Genomic DNA, 19,879 nt, shown 5'->3' with positions numbered 1-19,879 from the left:
ACAGGAGAGACGTTGTCAATATTCAACACAGCAGTTGTGTCTGGTCAGCTGAGGCTAAACAGACACTGCTGGGCCGTGTGACTGTCCTGCTACAGGAGATAAGAATGTGAAGGAGCAAAACCACTGTGAGTTCTATTAACACAGACTGACAAGGGAATCACAGGGACATCAGGGGGTCCGCGATGAGGCTGACAACAAAGCCGCTGCGCTGTGCTCGCATATTCCTCCCCCCCCACCTCCCCCCACCCCCCCCCACCCCGCTCCCCACCCCTCCCGCACAAGCTCAGGGTGGCAGTGTGGTCACCTTCCCTCCTTGGCCTGGTTTCACACTGTGACATGCTCGTCTGCTCTCCTGAAGGAATGGTTTTAATAAGGTGGAGCAGATCAAGGCGACTGTTAATGACATGGCAGGCCCAGTCAACACAGTGCCTGAGGCCCTGGATGGCCCCAGTCTGGTGCATGCTGCTGGACGCTCAGTGTCTCATGTGGGACACTTAGAACACTTGTCTGGATGCTCTTTAACTGCTACCCATCCAAGTGTCGGATGAAAAAGTTCCACAGTGGAGTGAACCCAAGCAGATGGGCTTATATTTGTGCCTTTGTTACTGATATTTGTCAGTTTAATTTTCTCTGCAGGATCAAATACTTATGAACTGAAAGCACATGATCAAAAGGTACAACATTATAAATGCAAAATGGCTGTGTTTTAATATAATTTTAGAGTATTTTATAAATTACGCTAAGGTGTTACATAGAATATATTAAAGCTTTGTGCGACATGGCAAAGTGACAGGATAAGTACAAATTTTATAGGCTTGTACAAAAAAGACTTTATAGTCTTTAGAGCTAATTTACACTTTCATGAACACAGCATAAAGGGTTAATCTTTTTATATCTCACCAAAGTTATAAATAAATTAAGAACAATATTAAGGCATTGCTTTTCTAATTGATATTAGTGTGTTAACACTACCAGCTGTAGTCACTAGCTGTCTGCTGTAGGTGGTTTAAGTCACTAAGCCTAAGTACCGGTGCCTTTAGGTGCATTTTTAATGCAGCTATCTGACAAAGAGGTCCTGAATAGTTATCTAAGTCAGTACAGGGGCATACCTGCAGTGTTTATGTGTGCAGCTTCCAAACCAAACTCAATAGGCTCAGCTAATAACACTTCACCCACTTGACCAAATATGGCCACTGCTAACTCGGGAAAAAAAAAAAAAAGATACTGACAGCCATAATACTACAAATCAAGTCACTGAAGCAGGACTTAATAACCCAGTGGGTATTTTATATCATAATGGCTACATCTTTTACAGCATATGATCGCATGTAGAGTATCACAGAGGACATCAACCAACTTTGAATCCTCATGCCACCCACAACAAAAATAGAAAGTCAGTTATCTTCTCTGGCATCAGTTTTCACCACAAGTCCATTAGCTGACCAATAGGAACACAGTGCACTCCTTTGTATGCCACATGGCAAACAGACAAGCAGGCTAAAGAATAAACCAGGTCTCATTTATAAGCTTTTTTTTCCAGACAAAGAAAGCAAAGAAACACTACAGTTTGTTTGCATTGTTCTCATTGAAAGTTGTCTCTTATAGCTCCTTTTTAATGACATAATACTTGCAAGGATTGCTCGGGAACCAGCGTACATCTGTCTCCAAGCCAATTCAATGCAGCAGTTTATGGTATTCCTCTTAATTGCCTACACTGAACAATGACGGTGTGTGTGTGTGTGTGTGTGTGTGTGTGTGTGGGCGGGGGGGGAGCTCAAACTTTGTCTGCACCTCATGATCTCCAACAGTGGGATTTCAAGATGCTTTGTTTAATATAATCAGATATATTGAAATATTCTTTGGAAAAGTAACTTTCACCATTCTTGGCTCAGTAGATATTAACAGAAGTAGATGGAAGCCCGAGGCTGTCAGTGAATTAATTCATCCTGGATGCTGGGAGATTAGGTCAAGCATTTAGTTTTGCTAAAAAAAACATTTCTTTTTTTCTAAAATGTCAGAAGAAGAACAAATGATACTAATAAAAAAAAAACTGTAAATTTGAAGTGGTAAGTTTTTGTCTGCTGTAGTGAACCCTACGGTGTTATTAGTGGCCCTACGACCTCGGTGGATCCAATTCTAATTCCCTCCATTAGTGGTATCAGTAGACGACTGGAGTGTGTGTGATCAGGACTTCCTAACAAAGACAATGCTGCTTCTTTCTCTTCTGAACTGGTGGTGACAAAGCAGAGGGGCCACATGGTGGATGAGAGAGCAGCGGAGCGCTTTAATGTGAAGGCTGTCAGCTCCACTCCCCTTGGTTTTCACCTTCTGAAGAGCACGAGGCCTTATCGGTTTAATTGACTCTTTATCTTTTTGTTAATTTCCCCTTTAGCGCAGTAACTCCCATTCTGCCTTTTGATATGTCATTTTACACTGGCTTTTGCGTGACTTACAGGAAGTGTCTGTATAGATTAGTATATTTCATGAAAAGGCAGATTTCCTTTTAACAACACCGTAAAGGAGCTCAGTTGCCACTTAATTGTCGCCATTGTCCATTAACCTCTTTGATATTGTCTGTTAACCTTCCTCACTTAAAATGAATTACGAGACTTTATGCATTTAAAGCAGTAAAATAATTTTATTCTTCACACATCCCAAAGCACTTTTTGTGCATATCTTATGAATGAAGTATAATTTTATATCACTGGCAGCGATCCTTGAGTCCTTACAAAGGCAAACAGAGGGGACTTAAGGAGAGCAGGATTTAACAGTTTGATGCCTGTCGTCTTCCTCCTGGTGTATGTTGGTTCTCTTTCCATTCCAGTACACTTGCGACTGTATAATGAATTATGCCGATGTTGAATTAGCATGTAGCTGTCGCTTCGGCTCTGGTGCCTGCCTTGTGACAGGACCACCACAGCACAGGCTTGTGTAGAGAGAGGGGGCTTCTACTGTGATTTATTAACTGCTGAAACCACAATGAAGTGTGTCCACTGAAGCACCAATACAAACAAATAGGGCCAGTCACGTCACTGTAAATCCAGACAGACAGGCTCGACCACTGCCTGACCAGAAAGGGTTAATTATGCAAAAGCGTTTGGCTTTGACCCGACACACAGTAATGTTTTAAAGAGGGACTGTTTAGTGCAGGATTACACCACTTTCTGTTTATCACTTTAAAAATATAGGGATTTTATTCACATGCAGATTTTCTTTGAGAGCTCCAAATTAATGATCCAGTTGTTATTTTTCAAGCGAAGAGAAGATAAGAATATTTTTACAGTTGCGAAAAATGTAAAACCTACTGAAGTTAAAATATTTTCACAATGACGTAAGTTAACAACAACCACAAGTACTACTGGATTTTTCTTGTCTTCTCAATCGGTCACGATGACGCGTTTGCTTGGTGGAATGTTTCTGATTAAAAAGGGCTACTGAGTGACTGCAGTCATAAATAAATGGCACAAATAAATAACCATATTTTTAAAATGGCAGTATTCCATGTGAGATGATGACATTAGCATTCACTTGTTTTTTTCAGGCACTTTCCTGAAGTGCAATTAATCCGTGCCTTGTCCTAGCATGACTCCCTCTGCTAGACGTCATTCACAACACATTACTGTTTAGCTCACGCTTTCAGCACCGCGCATACACTAGCTTATATTTTATGATTCATTTATACACAGTAATGTACACCGTTGATACAGTTCCTACAGCCAAGTTTACAATGGAATATCATTTGAATAAAACGAAGTCTCTGTAGGTACAAGATAAGGCTGTATTTTAAAGCAAATTCTTAACATACATAACGAAAATTATCCACAGCAGTTTACTGTCGTATTGCCATAAATAATTTCTGCCAGGCCAGAGTGATAAGCCAACATAACTGCAAGTTTTTCCTGGCCTTTCTGTTTTGGTCTCATCCTTTCAGCATGATTTGAAACTTTTATCTAGCAGAGAGAAGAAAAGCATAGCCTGTAAACTAGAGCCAGCATTTTTCAGTTGACATTTGCTTATTACTAATAAATTGTTATAGATATGGATCGACATGAAAACTTTCTGGCTAGTTTGTCCAGCAGAGGGACTCCATTATTCAGTACGCTCAGCTCTGTCTGCAGCACATGTAGCAGAATAGCATCGTAGCTGTACAGATGTTGGAGCAGTGTAGCTGCCATATTTCATGCATATGCATACAGAAAAGTAGTCAATATAGAGATACCGGAATTTTTTACTCTGATTAAATTGTGAAGTTTTCTATGCATTTTCATGTTACTGCGGACTGCTTGAAAGGTTTATTAAAACTTGAGCAAATAAAACCTCAGTAAGTTAAGGGGCATCAGATAGACTGGATAGAAAGATAAGATGGTGTTTTATATTCAAAATTAAGCAGAAGTTTGAATTTTAATAGGAGTATCAACCCAAATACATATTTACTCTATGTTTTCTGTGCACCACTGAAAAACTGATTGAAAACATGAGCGGCTGAAGTCTTTGCTGCCAAAGAGCTCTTCAAAATGTCAAACCAGGCAGTTGTTGATCTGCCTGGGCATGCTGTCACCTGACCGGTATCGAGTGTCACTTTTGGCTCTCTCTCCCCGTGCCGCTCCTCGTGACGTAACACTGCAGCTCACAGTATCTGGATGCAGAGTGGGAGGCCTCCAAAGGTCTCCACCAGTCTGAACTAAGGCATCCAATCTCTGTCAGAGGCCTTTATGTTTTACCGTCCATCTCGCTAACTATGACAGACCAGCCCAACGTCATTAATTAAACATAAGGCTTCCCCCCAATCACCCGATCTCCGTGACAGGCTGCCATGCCAACAGTCCCTGTCGACATGCCTCCGAAATCTAGAAGGGGATTACATATGGTAATGTTTTTTGACAGCCTGCCATTTGCCTCTGTTAATCTGATAGGATAAGATATCTGGACTGCAGAGCATGGTGTGCAGTAACTCTTTGAGTCTGATATTGTTATGCCACAAAAAAAAACTGAATCATTTTGAAGATGCAGGCAGTGTCCTGGAAGAAATCTTAATCCCCTGACAAGCTTTTGATACAATCCCAAATATTGTCACTGACTCAAAAGTATATTTTTAGACTTGGATCTGGCTTGTATTTGCTGTCAATTTTAATATTCCGCACATTCTTGAATCATATCAAGTATGGTGAGATGATGTGACAATCTATAATGGACCTGTGTCCTTCCATGGCATTTCTCCAAAGACACTAGTTCTGTTGCCCCAGGCTACCAGCCCACTTTCATTTTGCCACGCTTCGTTCTCCGTCAGAGGGAGAAGACGGGTTATTCTCTGGTCTTTGTTCAATTAAGACCAACCCCAAACTCAGAGCCGCTCTGAAATGGCGCATCTCTGTTGCAAGTTGTTCAATTAATATTTTAATACCCACAGACATCTTCATGTAAGGCCATGAGCCAGTCTTCTCGAATGACTAATAAATGGGAAACGGAGAATGTTACACATGTGCTCGCTGAAAAACAAGCAACGTGGGGGGAGCGGGAGGAGGTTTAGGCAAGCTGCTCTCCCCCAAACAAGGACGTTAATCATCTCCGAGCATGATATTCCGAGCTTACCCTCAAAGAGCAAAAGCTTTTTCCCTCAGCCTCGCGGAAATGAAATAAATATTCCCAGAGAAACGACCAGACAGTTAAACATCCACCTCTCCAAAAGCCAATTGCCCTGGGCTTTTATTAAATATCGATTTGATTTGTAAAAGGCCAGATGTTGGGAAGTTAAACAAATGTCATGTTCTCCCATTCCAGTTTACTTTTCTTGTCTTCTCAGCCGGTGACATTTTGTCTCTCAGCGTGTACACAGAGCAGTAAAACCACCAACAGTCCTCTCCCAATCCATCCACACAGAGACACCATGAATACGTGATTCCTTCCCGGCAAAATCCTCTATTGTGCATCCGATTCATAAATTCATTAATAACAAAAGCTACTGTGGTAAAAAAAAAAAAAAAAATCCCATGTTTTTATTAACGCATAAGCAAAGCAATAAAGCCTGGTGCGTGCCTCCTTGTGAGAATTGCTTGTCAACAACAGGAAGGGAGGGGGGGGGATAAGGCATCGTCTGACAACAAGCCATCTTTGAAACACCTCCAAGAGAGAAATGGCATCCATTAGAGACATACAAAAAAACGTGTGCTTGTCGACGACGAGGAGTGGGGGAAAATCTCACACACACATCCACAGATAATTGTTTATCCCTGAGAGAACCTTCAGTGTTTGTCTGCGGGTGGCTAAGTAAGTTCACCAGCACTATTGGACAGGGAGTGCCCACCAGACCCAAGGCTCGAAATACATTAGGATGAATCAATTAGGCTGCCATTAGCCAATAAAGTGGCCCTCACTGAGTCGTGTAATTATGACCCACAGCAAAGCCAATTTTATGGAGGCACATTATCCCTTTCTTTTCCTTATTAATTGTATTTGTTTGAGATAATCCCTCCATGGTTTTAATTATGCGCTTTAGGTTCAGGGTGGAAGAAATAAATCATCATTTGCTTCAATCACTTCCAAATACTCAGGTCTGCAGTTTTTTTTTCAACGTAAGGGAAGCTACCCATCGCGGGGCAATGACAGCACTGATTAGGCTCTTAAATTAAAAATGAATGCAGAAATCCAGATTAACCCCACTCAGAGCGAGTTCCCGTCAGATTCTGCGATAAGATGCCAGGAAGAGCTGATATTATAGGCAGGCAGCTACTTAGCTTGTTCCCAGCTCAGAGGACACTGTAAGTGTGACAATGTGCTGTCAATGAGGGATGACAGTACACAGCCAACATGGCGTAATGCATTGTTCCTTCCTGGGTCCCTCCTGACAGATGCTCTCCAAGACAGCTGGATCAGCAGCAAGAATGGAGCTGGGATACGAGGGGAGGATATGATATGCGGGCTGATTAGCGAAGGTATACACGTGTCAACAAGCGAGGCCTGGGGATCACGTCAGTGTTTGTGTTAATTGTCAGTTTAAGACAGCGTTACCTACTGATTTTGAGCACAATGCAGGGCTTTGAATAAGCAGCATTGCTGGATGTAGTCGTTTTCTTTCCATTTGTCCATGACCTTTCTTATTCGTAGAGAAAAAATGTCAGCCTGCTAGAACTTTTTCTGTTTCCCATCCAAGAGATCTCCTAAGAAATGACCTTCTCTGCAACAGGCACTCTTCTAAGACTGATGTTGGAGGAGCTTCAAGCCAAGTAAAATAAACACTTTGAATGTTAAGCTGGAACTTGGCAGACATGAACTGAATCATTTTTGTGGACACAGGGAATTTTTATGTTCCATTTTCATTTGACAGTCTAGACGTTTTATGGGTTAGGGAAGAAATCTAGTCTAGGACTTTTGCCTGAAACATCTGTGAAGACATGCTGGTGTTCTCTGGACTTTTACTCTTTATTCCTGGACTTGGGAAGCAGGAGACGATATCTTGTCCCATATGCTTTATGTAAATTTTAAAAAGATCATTTTTATTACAGATGCACCAAATGTAAAGTTCTGGGCCAATTTCGGAACACCCAAACTGGATTATAGTTTTTGTCTTAGCCACTTTAGAGATGTGTCACACATTATGTTGTCTAATGTTTATTCTTCTGTAAACCTTTGCTCAAAAACAGTCTGTACTCTGCCATATACAGTACTCTGTGTTTGGCTTGTTTAGTGAGACACAAATACACAACAGCGGCAGCACAGATTACACGTTTCACAGTTTTACTAAGATTTAGGTGCTCTGTGACCATCTTGGATTGTGAAGCCGAGGTTGCTGGGGGTTCTCCAGCTTTCCGAGTTGGAGATTGAGGGGGCATTCCAGTTCCCACTTAAAATTAATCAGGGCATTCGTTTTAGGGTTACTGTAGTCAGTAATCTCAGGCAGCTGTGCCAAACAGCAATATTTTTGTTAAATTAACAACAACATTTTATGATATCCATGTAATAAAAGCACATTCCCAGAACTTTCATTGGGAAACCAGAGAATCCTGGACTAATGTTGTGTTCTCCTGCTTTGCTAGCAGTTTAATAAATAGTGAATAAACTGAGTGTCTCATTAATAATAACTAATAACTAACCAACTAAATAAGGCACAATTAGAAAGCATTGGGGTTTTTTGCTGATTTTGGTCTTCATTCCCTCCTTTATCCCAATGAAACAAAGCAACTTCATAACTGATGAGTTAATGAGTGGTTTTAAAATCTAATACATCATCACACTGTCTGAACAGTTAACTAGAGCAAAAATGATGTAACAAAACAGAAACACCGGCCATTGCCATCATTAATTAATCAAATAGGTCCACTTAAATATCAATCTTCTACTTACAGAGCACATTAACGGTCTTTAATTTTGAAGAGGTGTTATTTAAATCAACTCTTTACGGCTAAAACCCAGATAGATAGTTTCAGTATGGCTTGACCTATAAATCCTGCAACCTGTTTTCAGTTCAGTGTTACCATAATGTAAGTTGTCAGCCTTCTTTTTTCTTCTTTAAGTATGTACTGCTGTGAGATGTTTTCCTACTAAAAATTACTTCCAGAAAGAGCAGCTAGTCCATGGGATATTGTGGTGTGCTTCTATTTTAACACCCACTTTAGATCGGTATTTATGAGGTGGTAAATGTAGAAAAAGTGCCTCTCTGTACTGGTGAGCATTCAAGAGCCGTGGGAGCGGCAGTGGCGGCGGGGCCACTGCTGATGTACGTTAACTAAAGCAGACAGGCGGGTTTAGAGTTTCTGATGGAGCGGGTTTGATTGGGTCATAACGTGGCAGCAGTTCTGACGGTGTGGAGGTAAGGCGGGTGTGAAGCCATCTGAGATTTTCCCCTCTAAGCCTGTCTATACATTACTGGAGTGATGAAAGAGTCTTGGTAATAAGACAGGATGTTTGTACTGTCTTTCCATCTCAAGAGACGCCCCCCCCCAACGCCGCCGTTTCTCCAATACTCCTCCCACACTCAATCTACCTCCCGCTGAGCCTATGGCCTGAAACCCTGACCTCTTCCACTCGCCAACAGTTGCCATATTTGCATTTCCAGTCCACTTAAAGGCAAAGGTGGGGGTGAATGTGGGAGCCCCCCTCCTCTTCCCCTACTAGTACAGCAGGCTTCATTCTCATCCCAGTGACCCCCTGCCCAGGCCTACCAACCCGGACAGCAGTCTGGGGTTAATGCACCAAGCACTCCCATTGTCTCTGAATTAATGAAGTGCTCCGTGCCTGTCCCTTCTCATTCAATGACAACGAGACAAATGACAAGTGGTATTGTTTTAAATGGCTATCGACACTCAAGGGGCGCAAAGTCACAGAGTCAGGGCTCCTGTTAGGTCCGATAACGGTAACACCAGCTGCCGTCAGAGTGCCTTCGATGTCCACTCTGGGGTCAATTTGAATGCTAGCAGCACAACGCTTCACACAGGAGAAGGGATTTTATATTGAAATGGATGGTTCTCAGATGGAGGAGGAAGAGTCTGAGCCTGTGTTTTCACCTCAGAAAATGGAAGGTGGGGACTTGGATGTCCTAAAGAATGGCAAGGGAGACCTCTAGTGGACAAGAGGAGTATTTAATCAGATTATTTACTGACGCTATTAATACATAAACCATACTGTTTTAGGTGTGAAATCAGCTCACACCTAAAACCCAAACAGGCACATACACAGCTGCAACTCTGAATGAGTGCTGTAAAGAATAATTACTGTAAAGAATAAATAAAATCATGGTGAAAAGATTAAAATATTTGGGGATCAGATCAGAGTGACTTTTCAGAATATTTCTTAAAAGAATTTCCACTTGCCTCAATGCAATTTCTACTTGATTTCAATGCAAAATTATAGTAAAATTGTACCCATTTTTTATCTTATTCCCAAAATGATCATAGCATTGTTTTGGAAAAACGAGAAATTATCTCAACCTACTCATATATAGAAAAACGTCAATATCTAAGGACAAACAAAGACTATTTAAAAAGGTCTGGGGTCCTTTTTGAACTGTAATGGGATGTATATGGCAGAGGATTAATCAGATTATTTGTTTTTTTGTAATCCATAGTTTATAAAACACAAAGTTGTTATAACTTTTAACCATGAATTTGGATTACTCTGTATCAAATGGGAAAAGCAGTTTTCTTTTGATTGTATTTGCTTTCTGCTTTGTTTGTTTGTTTGTTTTTAAATTAATGTTAATATCCATTTAAGGAAGAAAGGTTGACTAAAATAACAGGAAACAAAATATTTCTTCAGATGTCGTGTTTTATCAAAAAAAAAAAAAACTAACGACGTAACCCAAGAAAAAATAAACAAATTCCACAACCTAGAAGCTGGAAACAGGGAAATATTTGTCAAAACAGTTGGTGCTTATTATTCTGTCGGTATATTAACCAAATAAGGGGACTAATTACTTGAGCTCAAGTGAATCTGGCAGCCAGCTGAGCTGATTAAAAAAGGAAGTGTGGGTGACCAGAAGCCTGATGGAGAGCTGTGTGATTTTTGGGGGAAAAAGAGTGGACAGAATTGTGGAAAATATCTAAAACATGCAAATCAAAGAAGCTTATGTCTCCAAAAGGAGTGTATCTAATTTGATCATGAGAGCTTCTTTCCATAGATCGTCTTCAGGCCTGTCAAAGTCATTAATTTCTTGGGGTATTTGTGGAAGTAGCTTTGGACGAAAAACAAACGTGAAACCAATTAGGAGGTTGAATTTGAAAGTTGAATAGATAATGAGAGGAGGCAGCACCATCTTCAAATGTTCCTTTTTTACAGCAGACCCCATGTTTCTTTCAGTGAGGCAGACTTCAGTCTCCCTCAGCCTGTGTGTCTGTCTTTGTTATACTGCACGGCTCACACTGAGCTGGTGGATGTGTGGGTGCAGCTCAGGGGTGTCAGCTGCGCGGTTGACAGCTTGTTAAGGTGCATCACACCGCTGCAGGTGCGACCTTTATGACTGACCTCTGACCCTCTCCTGTCATCGCAGTGCTGAGCATTCGCGGCGCCCAGGAGGAGGAGCCCCCAGACCCCCAGCTCATGCGACTGGACAACATGCTGCTGGCAGAGGGCGTGTCCGGACCGGAGAAAGGCGGAGGTTCTGCGGCAGCGGCGGCTGCAGCGGCCGCCTCTGGAGGGGCAGGGGCCGACAACTCAGCAGAGCACTCTGACTACAGGGCCAAGCTGTCCCAGATCAGACAGATCTACCATACAGAGCTAGAGAAGTATGAACAGGTAAGAGCAGACGATGCACCTTAGACCAACACCTGACAGAGTGTGAAAATAGGGCTGTGATGTATAGAGATTTTCCACAGAACCGTAACACACTGATTTTTTGAAATAGTGTTTTCAGTGCACACACACACACCCACGTATGACCAGCTTAATGATGTTAGGGAGCTGTTATAACAAATGGAAATAGCCATGATAACCCTTTGATATGTTGGTTATTTTTTACTGTCCACATCCCAGCATAAGGCGATGCCTTAAAAGTGACTGGGTCCATTCACGAGGCAGTTTCCTGTGCATTTGCTGTGACAGCAGGACACACCAAAAGCAACATCGCAATGTGCACTTTAATGCAATTTTAGCTTGTCGTGCATCTCCACGTTTTTGTAGCCTGGCACGCACACCACAGCAGGGCTAGAGGCTCAGGTCTGCGAGCACGGTGGTCTCTAAAGGCATTTGTATGATACATAACTGCCAAAGCAAAGAGATTCCCAGACAGCACGGGGAGAAGGATTTCTGCAACAGTTGGAAAAGATGAAAAAGTTCTGTTAAAAACTTTGAAAAAAGGGATGAAGCAGTGATATATTCTGTGCCGCGAAGCCTGAAGCGACTCAAGTTTGAGTCAAGGTTATTGAGCTGTTTTGACAACAGTTCGATTAAGCAATGGCCTTAACTGCCGCTTAAAGCTGCTTTCAGTGTATCCTTAAAAGTCTTTAAATTAAATAAGGTCATAATGAAACATCTTATATGTACTTGTAAGAGCCCTTTAAACTTGAGATGCTGTTTTTATGTGAGACTTGTTCTAATACTTTTTATACTTTGAGTAGCTATTATTTTATGCGGTCCATATATCTTTCCTCGCGGATTTATGCGTAAACCACAAAAAACAAGCAAGTTTAAGGAGATGCACCTGGGGTGACTTGGCACGGGATGAAATTATTTGAAGGCAGCTTGTAAGCTTTGCCTTGTAAGATGGATCTTGAGAAGGTTCCAGTTTGATTTTAAAAAGTGTGAAACGTCATAGCAATTAAGCAATTATTTATTTTATTTGTCAAGTAAAATGACCAAAAATTTTCTTAGTTTCAGATTCTCAAATGTGGCAATTTGCAGGTTTATGTGTGATAGAAAATGGGATATTATGAAGTTCCAAAAGTTTGATAAGAAAAACATTTTATTTCAGGGCTTTCCAGCTCTGCACACTTTGAAGATGAGTCCTTCTACAGAAAGTACAAAATCAGTTCAAAAACTGATTATATATTGCTGAGCTGGTCCATCTTCCTATTTCTGCTTTTCCCTCCTGAACTTTAATCCAGATTTTTTACTCCTCGCTGAGGCAGGATCACTCTTAAATCAAGTGGCAACCCTTCGACTGTTTCCTCAGTACACGTCAGTAAGAATTCACTTTAGACTGTGTCTTTACCCCAGAATAGTCCATCATATGCAGCCTCTGTGTGTATTCCAAGTATAGTCTTGAAGGGATGCTTTAAAGGAAGGGGGTGATTTTCTCTCATTGCCTTGATAACCGATGCATTCATGACAATAGCATCCCTTTCAGATGAGGCGAGTAAGACAGATGAACACACAGATAGACAGACACAGACAAAGCCTGACACGGCGAAATCCAGGGAGAGATCGACAGGAGGAGAGGAAATAAAGAAGAGGCGGCAGTAAGAGGCGCGGAGTCGGAGTGTAATATCGTGGCAGATTCACGGCTGGTGTCACATGGGGGGGGTGCGATGAATAAAACGTTGTGGCATGTTCGTCTCTCAGGGTTGGCTATGCTGTAAAAAGTGTGTCTGAGAGGGGAACAGCTGTCATTGGTTCCTCTCAACATACTGCCATCACCATTTCTGTTAAATATGAAATATATCAGTGCTTATATTCCCCCTTGGCTCTGCGAGAAAGCTTGCCCCAGAACTACATTAAGAAAAGCGCACGATTTGTGAATTTTAAATACTCGATTCTGCGCGGCAAATTTGACAAATTGAGGTCTCGTCTGCAGTTTTGTCTGACCTTAAGTGAAGTGTGCTCTTGAATGTAATCCTATGTGTGTGTGTTTATCTTCCCTACAGGCGTGTAACGAGTTCACCACCCATGTGATGAACCTGTTGAGAGAGCAGTCACGCACGCGACCCATTTCGCCCAAAGAGATCGAGCGCATGGTGAGCATCATCCACCGCAAGTTCAGCGCCATCCAGATGCAGCTCAAACAGAGCACCTGCGAGGCCGTGATGATCCTGCGCTCCCGCTTCCTCGATGCCAGGTGTGTGCCTTTGCATACAGGTTCAGGTCGTACACAGCACACTGTGTGCTGCAAATTACAAAATCCTCTACGTGTGCTCTCCTTCTCTGCCTGATATCCATATGAATGGCTGATGTAGGAGGCCTATCGTGCCATAAACATGGTGTAACACATGCTGTTTACCACACATGCTGGACTGGTTTGCATGACTGGGTGCCATTTGGACTTGCATACCCAGCAACACTGGCCAATGAGAGCTCCGTGCATGATCCAAAACACTAACTGCTTCCCTTTTTTTAATGTAATCGCTTGTTCTCTTTGATGCGTGCTTTGGATTTGCATACATTTCTCTAAGGATAAATCTCACTCACAGCCTGAGTTGGAGGCATAACATTTAAATGAGGCATGCACTGCCTTACAAAGCTCCCTATCTATTCTCTTGCAAATGATTGTGGTGGTGCAGCAGCGAAGGGGAAGGGAGAGGAAGAGCTTTCGCTGGTTGAGAGGCACTGCCATGCTCAGCTCTGCTGATTAATCTACTGGCTGCTAGAGCCCATGCTGTGCACATTTACATATTCTCATGCAGGCTTTCGAAGCGGGGGACAGAGATTTTAGCACAAATCTCCTCACCGGTGGATCCACGGAAAGAGATTTTCCAGGGTTCCCCTCCAGCTTATGTAAAGCCCTCTTTAGACGTGGCACACGCAGATATGACCTGATGAGTGCAAGAGATGGAGGGGTCGGTCAACTCATGAGCCACCAGCATGTGATATCTGTCTGCTTCAAGGTGTGGTGTTATTCAAGGTGTGGTGTTAGCAGGATATCGCTGGATTCATTTTCATATTCAAAGCATGACAGAATGCGTGTTAGCATTTCCTGCCTTCTCTGTGCTGTAATGCTTTGTTAGCATGGTGTGAAACCGATGCTGAGGTTTTACATGGGTGTAAAAACACACACACACAAAACAGCAACATACAATAAGGTTGCAATAAAGTTGAAAATTCAGTTAAAGCTGTTAAAAATACAGGTGAGCTTTAAAAAACTATTTCAGTGAAGCTGCAGATTTGGTTTGTAAATGAAGAACATCTCAAAAACGTAACCACCAAACCTTTCATGAGCGATCGAAAAAGTCATCAAAAGCTTATAAACAGAGAGAATGTGAAGTTATGACTGATAAAGCCAGCAGTTTGAAAAAAGTTTGGTACCCGAGTTTCACTGTTGACACCAGAGCAGCACACATTTTTGACACATTATTTAAAACTGCTCTAAAATTGAAGCGTGGACCTCCATTTTTTTAACTGGGAACAGTGTCAAACGTGGCCATCGAGAGCATTACTACTGAACTGTACACTTCCTCTAAGCGTTTGGGAACATTGTAACATATTTCAGTTTGTAGTTTTAGTTTTGTCACCGGCAAATTCTTTATTTAGTTATTATTCTCACTAACTTCATCGCTGTTTTTAAAAAAAACATTGATCAACCCACTGTACATTACTATACTGCAGATATATCCTTTATCCTTGAAAACAGTGAAGTATTTAATAGCTAATTCCTCCTAGATAAGGTGTAATTAATAAAATAAATGCTAGAGCTGTTCCATATTTGCTGGTGTAATGCAGTCAGAATATCAGATTTTCACCACAAAGAAATTTGAAATTATATCATCAAACATAGAGATTACTCAAATTACTATTCACCTTTGTGTATTTTATCTTTTTTTTGTGAGTATGAATGCAAAAAGACATTCACAATTATTTATGATATGTTTAATTGACATCCCTGTGATAATTCTTGAGTTAAATGTTATGTTAATGAATGGGTTTAGGTTTAAACTGCACACTTTAAATCTGTAAAATGTGATTTCCATTTTTGTCCTTTAATTAATTATATATATATATGTATATTTATTTATTTTTTTAAAAACACTTGAGCAACAACTTAAAAATTCTGTCTAATCAGAGAGCAAGTATACAAATCCAGAGCAGTGTAGTCAGTATATTCCCAAAACAGTGTTACGGTTTAAAACTGAGCCCTACCCTGGCGGGTTTTAACTTCTGTATATGTGAATATTCAATTGGCAAACACTGCTATTAAACCTTTTAAAAAATAGAGACTGTGATTTCTTCTTTATCTCCCCACAATTAATAGTAGATATTGACTTAATTATTATGACCCAGTTATGTGCTTTTATTGCCAGCCCTAATGCTTTCTTCAGATGCTCATAAACAGAGTTGTAGTGCAGCAGTTCTGGGCCTAATTGTTCTCTTGAGTCCTGACAAAGTGTCTCAGTGCAAAGCTGCAGCTAAATTGAAAGTTTCTGGTGCAGCAGAGGTTTTCACAAAGGGGGGTAATGTACATCCAAATCAAGGCCAGATAAACCCGCAGAGACTGTGCTGGTGTCAAGCCAACATCACGGATGCTCGGCTTATAACTGATGACTGGCTTGAGTTGGTATCGGCGTGCTGAAAACCACTTCCTCCATATTAAAGCAACCACAATATTTAACAGGGTGAACTTGCAGAAATGTCATGTTTAAAAGTGAATCCAAGATCTCGGATAAAGTTACATTTGTAGTTGTTGTGCACATATTTTAGATTTTTCCAGTGTGACGTCCTCAGTTTTGGAGATGGCCACTGTAGAAATGACTGCCGTCTTATGGATACACTGGAACTAAATGACACTTGCATTGTGGTGCGTAAGTGCCAAAAATACATTTTAAAACTCAGCAGCAATGCATCTTTCCAGAAGTCATGACCTGATTACAGTAAGAATCCACAAACTTTGTCATGAGCTATTTTATGGAGGAACAATTTTCTTTCTGTCAAACTACAGACAATGAGGGTGAGGCTGGCTAACTAAAAAAAAAGACACGTCTATCCATCTTTTACAATTTCCCCGATTGTCTCGTCCCATTATATTTAAGAGAAAGCAAACATCTCTGCAGTGGAAAAGTCCCAAACTGTTACCTCGTGGATAAAGGCTGGAGGAGAAATAAGCAAATTTGATTTTGAGATCAGAGTGCTTATGACTTCTCTCTGTAATGATAGTTCCCCAGCATTTCTTACCAGTTCCATGTTGTTATCGTTGCTCAAAACTTAATTTTATCCCCGTTTGAACCTTCACTGTTCTCTTTGCAGACGAAAAAGACGAAACTTCAACAAGCAGGCGACAGAAATCCTGAATGAGTATTTCTACTCACACCTCAGTAACCCCTATCCCAGCGAGGAGGCTAAAGAAGAGCTGGCAAAGAAGTGTGCCATCACAGTGGCCCAGGTACACCGCAGATCACCGCCACCTCACAGCACCTGTAGGAACACTGCCGTACACAGAGTAGCAGGACAAAGACGAGTTTTAATTTGAAGCTGGCGCAGAGCGTCTTGGCAAGTAACCTAATAATATGTTTTGTGACTGTCATGAGTACAGACAGCGCCTCTAATCTTTTAGCAGTGCCTTTCATTGAGACAACAAAGGACTTAAAGTATAAATACGCCTTGTCATGAGTCTGTAATCTCGTAAATCAAACCAGACAAAGCTATTTTTGACCAGTGACACAGTGTTCCTATTGAAGTAATGCAAGCTAAGCACAACTCAGCTGTCATAGTTCTTATTGATCTAATCTTATAGTGGATCACATGCTCTCACCACTTGCAACATAAATTCTAAATACAGTCCAAGTACTTTTACAAAGTGTGACACAAATGGTGAGAAATCCAGCATACTTTGTGCACGTATTTTTGGGGGGTAAACTAAGTGAAAATAAAATAGATTGAAGTTTACAATCGAACATCTTCGAGAAAGCAACTAATTGATTAATCTGCTTCCAGCTTGTGAAATTCAGCGCTGGGATCAGTTGAGGCATTTGATGATTAAATCTAAGGGTAACTTAACCAACATCTGTCTCATGGCGAGTGCGAAGACTAAAACATCTTTGCATTCCAGCACTCAGGTTGTTTCACTCCTGTGAGAGTTGATAATACGGAAAGCAATGACAACACCAAGGTAAACAGCAGTTTGTGTTTTGAATCCATCATTTGGGAATGGATTGTTTTCTCAATTGGTTTCATTAATTTCTAAGGAATGATTGGAGGGTGCAGCTGGGCCTGATTGTGGAAGCTGCTCGGTAGCCGAGTGATTTGTAGAGTTTCCGTTTCTTGGCCATAATAAAGGAGAATGTTTACCTACTCTGTGCATTGGAAACTTTGCAGGATTGATTTGGTTTTCATTTTAATGTTGTTTATCATTAGCGCTGGGATTACCCCCCCGGCTTCATCTGGGAGTCCATTAGCCGTAATGGGTGTTAGCGGATGTTGACTGATTGGTGCTTGCGTGAGTTCTGATGATAGCTGCAGTCATGGTGACATAATGAGACTGTTATTGGCAATCATTCCATTCTGGCACTAATGCAGATTCACAGCACCAGTCTGTGAAGCCCATACCTCTGACAGAGGCTCTCTGCAGTGTTTTGCATGCCATTAAGGCCATGCAAGCTAAACACTGCCATGGTTTTTCTGAGAGCCTCTGTGTGGTAATATGTCGTGACAATTAAACTATATTCTTTTGTTTGTCTGCTCAGGTTTCCAACTGGTTCGGGAATAAAAGAATCAGATACAAGAAAAACATTGGTAAGTTCCAAGAAGAAGCCAACATGTACGCTGCGAGAACTGCCGTGAATGCGGCTAATGCATCCTCACATGGAAGCCAAGCAAATTCACCCTCAACTCCAAACTCTGCAGGTGAGACAGGAAGTCCCTGGCTCTGCTCAGCTATTAGATATGTGCCTCCTCTGTGTACTACAACTTAGTCAATTTTAGAGTTTTTTCATTGCTGATGCTGGTAATTTGTAAAGGATCAAAAAGTAGATCCTGTCAGGCAAAGGCAGTTATACATAGAACATGCCTAAAACCTGACAAAGCACCATCGTTACTGCTGAACAGATTAAACATTTCCCCTTCACGACTCTAATTACCCCTCTAGAACAAAAATATGTCCGAGATTAGACAACCTGAACCCCGTGCCAAGTCTCCATAATCTCACTGTCCTCTTGTCTGGGTCTCAATTAATCCTGTTCTTCGTGTATGCTTATTAAACTCTGTATTCATCACAGTCTCCTCTGACACTCTAAGGATAAGTCTGGTAGTATTCTACATTTTTCTTATTTTTGGTGAATAACAGTGAAAAAAGACTAACAGTGAATTGATCCCACTTACTTTTCTTGTCGAGCCACATTATTGTACAGAGATGATTAACTCTGACGTCTGATCACGATTACCTAATCCTAGGCAATCAGAAAATCTACTTCTTATTTTTATACAACTGTTCTCCCAAGTCCTGCCAATCAGAGGAAAAAACAATTATCATTCCAACCGAAATACATCAAACCTATTCAGGTTTTCCAGAAAAGTCCATTTTTGCCTTATCCAGTATATAGAATTAGGGTTAACGTTGCCACTATCTATCAAACCATCACATCTACATTCCTTTTTTTACCTTTCATACACACATTGTAGTTTATTTGGGGTTTTTTTAATATACCACCTATACCATGTTTATATGAAAAATACCTGCAACATAAATTTCAGTTCACACTTGCTTAAAATGCCTAAAATTTATAGGAAAATGTTAAAGTTGCCTCTTTCATGAGTAGAATGAGGTATTCAAGTCTTACAGGACATTAATATTTAATCAGTTTTTTTCTTCTTTTTTTTGCTAAATGTGTAAATAGCCACAGGTGAAATAAAGCTTTTAAAATTAAATACACTACGTGTTTTAATTAGTAGCCTTTATTAAAAACTGCAATGCCCTGCTGTTATGAGATATTACTTATTCTTAGTTAAGAATGAAACTTAATTTATGTAATCAATTTTTATAGCAATTTTCGTAGTGGATATTAATTTGACCTAGGAACACTTAACAAAAACATTGTTTGGTTTTTACCAAATAACAACGTTAAGATTGAAAACAGAGAGTTAGTTTGCTTTAATGTCTAGCAGTCACTGTAATTCTGCATTTTAAGCTCAGCTCGCATGTTTAGATAGATATATAGAGCTTTAACCTGAATAGTGAAGATGATCTTCAGGCCAGGAGAAATATAATTTATGTAATCATATTGTAGTGGTTTACACATGTAAAAGATCCCCATTCAAGACTGCGACGAGACAAATACCTGAAAGTTCTGTGTCAGGAAAGGCAGCTGATTTAAAAATCTTTGCCAAATCCCTCCTCAGCAGAAGTAGTTCTTAATTCAGGATTAACGTTGAACAGATAAATGACAAATGAAATAGAAATAAGAGAAAAAATATAAAAACCTGTTGACTGCTGTTCCCGGTAGTTTAACTACACTCCTGCATGTGGAGTCCAGGTAGGCCTAGCCTCAAACTGACCAGCTTCAGAGTTCAGCAGTAATCCAGTAACATCAAAAGA

General features: G+C 40.8%; 1 protein-coding gene across 3 annotated transcripts in view; it reads left to right on the top strand.

Moving 5' to 3' along the window:
- pbx1b (pre-B-cell leukemia homeobox 1b) overlaps positions 1 to 19,879 on the top strand; it is a 65,492-nt gene that overhangs the window by 37,511 nt on the left and 8,102 nt on the right. For 2 of the 3 annotated variants that reach the window (XM_003444302.5, XM_005451136.4), the window contains exons 3-6: positions 10,979 to 11,223; positions 13,290 to 13,480; positions 16,597 to 16,732; positions 18,033 to 18,192. In XM_003444302.5, the coding sequence (XP_003444350.1) occupies positions 10,979 to 11,223; positions 13,290 to 13,480; positions 16,597 to 16,732; positions 18,033 to 18,192 (732 nt within the window). The remainder of the gene's footprint in view (positions 1 to 10,978; positions 11,224 to 13,289; positions 13,481 to 16,596; positions 16,733 to 18,032; positions 18,193 to 19,879) is intronic. The other variant, XM_005451135.4, reaches the window with a different exon arrangement.

Source organism: Oreochromis niloticus, linkage group LG23, assembly GCF_001858045.2.
Source record: "Oreochromis niloticus isolate F11D_XX linkage group LG23, O_niloticus_UMD_NMBU, whole genome shotgun sequence".
NCBI classification, from domain to species: Eukaryota; Metazoa; Chordata; class Actinopteri; order Cichliformes; family Cichlidae; genus Oreochromis; species Oreochromis niloticus.
This window is presented reverse-complemented; position numbering and strand designations above follow the sequence as displayed.